Consider the following 2,086-nt stretch of genomic DNA (forward strand, 5'->3'; position numbering starts at 1 on the left):
GCATCAGAGAAAAGTGCAACCGTATTCTTAAATTAACAAAACCTTTTCGTGAACTCAATGGGCGCAGCGCTCCTTGCTCCCATATTTGGGCAATGGTGTCATCTACGCTTAGTTCATGTCCTTGCATTTTCCATTCTCGCGTACTGTTGTGCGTAACTTGCGTCTAAATTGGGATTCAAGTGGGGGTGTGCGGACAATCCTCTAAATACGGAAAATGTCGTCGGCCACAGACTACTATAAAAGTGTGTACGTTCACAGTCAAAACCATCAAACTGACAGCAGAACAGCTAGTTGTCACTTGCTCTCTACACAAGCCATAAGCGTGCAGGTATCCACAGCGGCTGTTGAAACGTCGTTATTAAATAAAGTAAAACAAACTGTGTCGAAACTCTACAAGAAATCTATTGTTGATCTGAGAAGCGGTTGTTGAAAGCGTATTAAACTGTTGGAATTACATCTCCTTTAGAAGAGCCACAAAGACTGATTCTAAAGCTAAAATGTTCAAGCTGATCTGTACGTTGCTGTTGGTCCAGGTGGCGGTCTACGCCCGTGTCGTGAAACGCGAGACTGTGGTGGACTTGGGAGATCATCTCCTGGAGTGTAAACAAGAACCCATCGAGTTGGGCATCGTGCTCGACTCCTCCAGCTCCATCAGTCATCCAGACTTCCAAAAGAGCATCGCGTTTCTCCAGGACTTCTTGAACCAGTACGAGATCGGAGACGGCCCCAATGACGTCAGGGTGTCCATCATCACATTCGGCAAAGGTATCTACAAGCAGGACGCCTTTAACCTGGACACGTACCACAGCAAGGAGGACGTCATCCAGGCTATCGGGAAAGTCTCTCACAAGGTTGGTCTCTACACGTCCACGGGAGCAGGCATCAAGTACATGAGCGAGACACAGCTGTCTAAGAATGTGTCCAGACCCTGGGCTGACCGCATCAGTATCGTCATCACAGACGGCAACTCTCAGGTTTGGCGCGAAACCAGAGACGCGGCCCAGGCAGCTCGGGACAGCGGTATCGTTATGTTTGCCGTGGGTGTGGGAAACGTCAGAGACGAGGAGCTGCTCAGAATCGCCGGCAACGAGAGCAGGAAGGTCAAGGTTGACAACTACGACCAGCTGAAAGAGATCAAGACAAGCCTGGCCCACAAGACCTGTATCAAGAAGGAAAAGACAACCACGACCACCACAACCACCACCCCGGTGCCTCAGACACAGACGTGTGGTGAGGAGAACCCCGCCGACATCTACTTCGTCTTCAGCCCCGCCGAGCTCGGCCTTGAGGTCACATCATGGACAACTTCCTTCGTCTCTAACGTCGTCAACCAGGACCAGATGGAGCACGGTTTCCGGTTCGGCGTCGTTTCCGGTTCCTGTCCTGACGACGAAGGATTTGACTTGGACGACTACACAACTGCTGACGACATCGAGAAGAGAATGACCAACTACCTGATGCCGCGCATGCCCGCCCTGGTGGACAGACTGTCCCAGTTCGGCTACTCCGAGATCGCCGGAGGCCGTAGCGAGGCTCGTGACGTCGCTGTTCTCGTGGCCAATGGCGGGAAGATGAACAAGGGCCTGGAAGCGGAAGTGAGTCGTCTGCAGCAGAAGGGAGTGCAAGTCTTCATCGCCGACCCCAGCGCGTCTGGTGTCAATGTAGAGGGCGCCATCACTCTCACAGGCCGCAGTGTCAAGGACGTGTCTGCCAACCTCGTGACCCACCTGTGCCCTGTCAGGAACTGACTGGCTTGACATCCGACTTTAACATCTTTTCAGTTTTCGTCCAAGATCCCAGCAGTGACAAAGTAGCCTACAGCACACTTAGTTCATGTACCGGTACCACTAGTCTCCACATTGGAAATATTCTCAAATTGTATCAATGTTAAATCATTTGGAATACTTCCACCGTCAGGGGAGAAAGTTTTACTGTGATAATATCACTGATATACGCTTATTTACAAAGCATCAGGATAAATGTATATAATATATTTATCCTGTTTCGATCGGCTCGTGAACTATACTACGTGTATACATGCATAGCCTACCCAGAAATAAGAGATGCAAGACTTGTGTGTGTGTGT

The 2,086-nt window shown here is 50.2% G+C and overlaps 1 protein-coding gene across 1 annotated transcript; it reads left to right on the plus strand.

Moving 5' to 3' along the window:
- Window positions 1–250: 250 nt before the first annotated feature.
- Window positions 251–2,085, plus strand: LOC101849263 (cartilage matrix protein). The gene has a single exon (XM_005090326.3). It carries the CDS (start codon window positions 498–500, stop codon window positions 1,746–1,748), a length of 1,251 nt encoding a protein of 416 aa, XP_005090383.1. The 5' UTR covers window positions 251–497; the 3' UTR covers window positions 1,749–2,085.
- Window position 2,086: the final 1 nt, after the last annotated feature.

This window comes from Aplysia californica, unplaced genomic scaffold, assembly GCF_000002075.1.
Source record: "Aplysia californica isolate F4 #8 unplaced genomic scaffold, AplCal3.0 scaffold00015, whole genome shotgun sequence".
NCBI lineage: Eukaryota > Metazoa > Mollusca > Gastropoda > Aplysiida > Aplysiidae > Aplysia > Aplysia californica.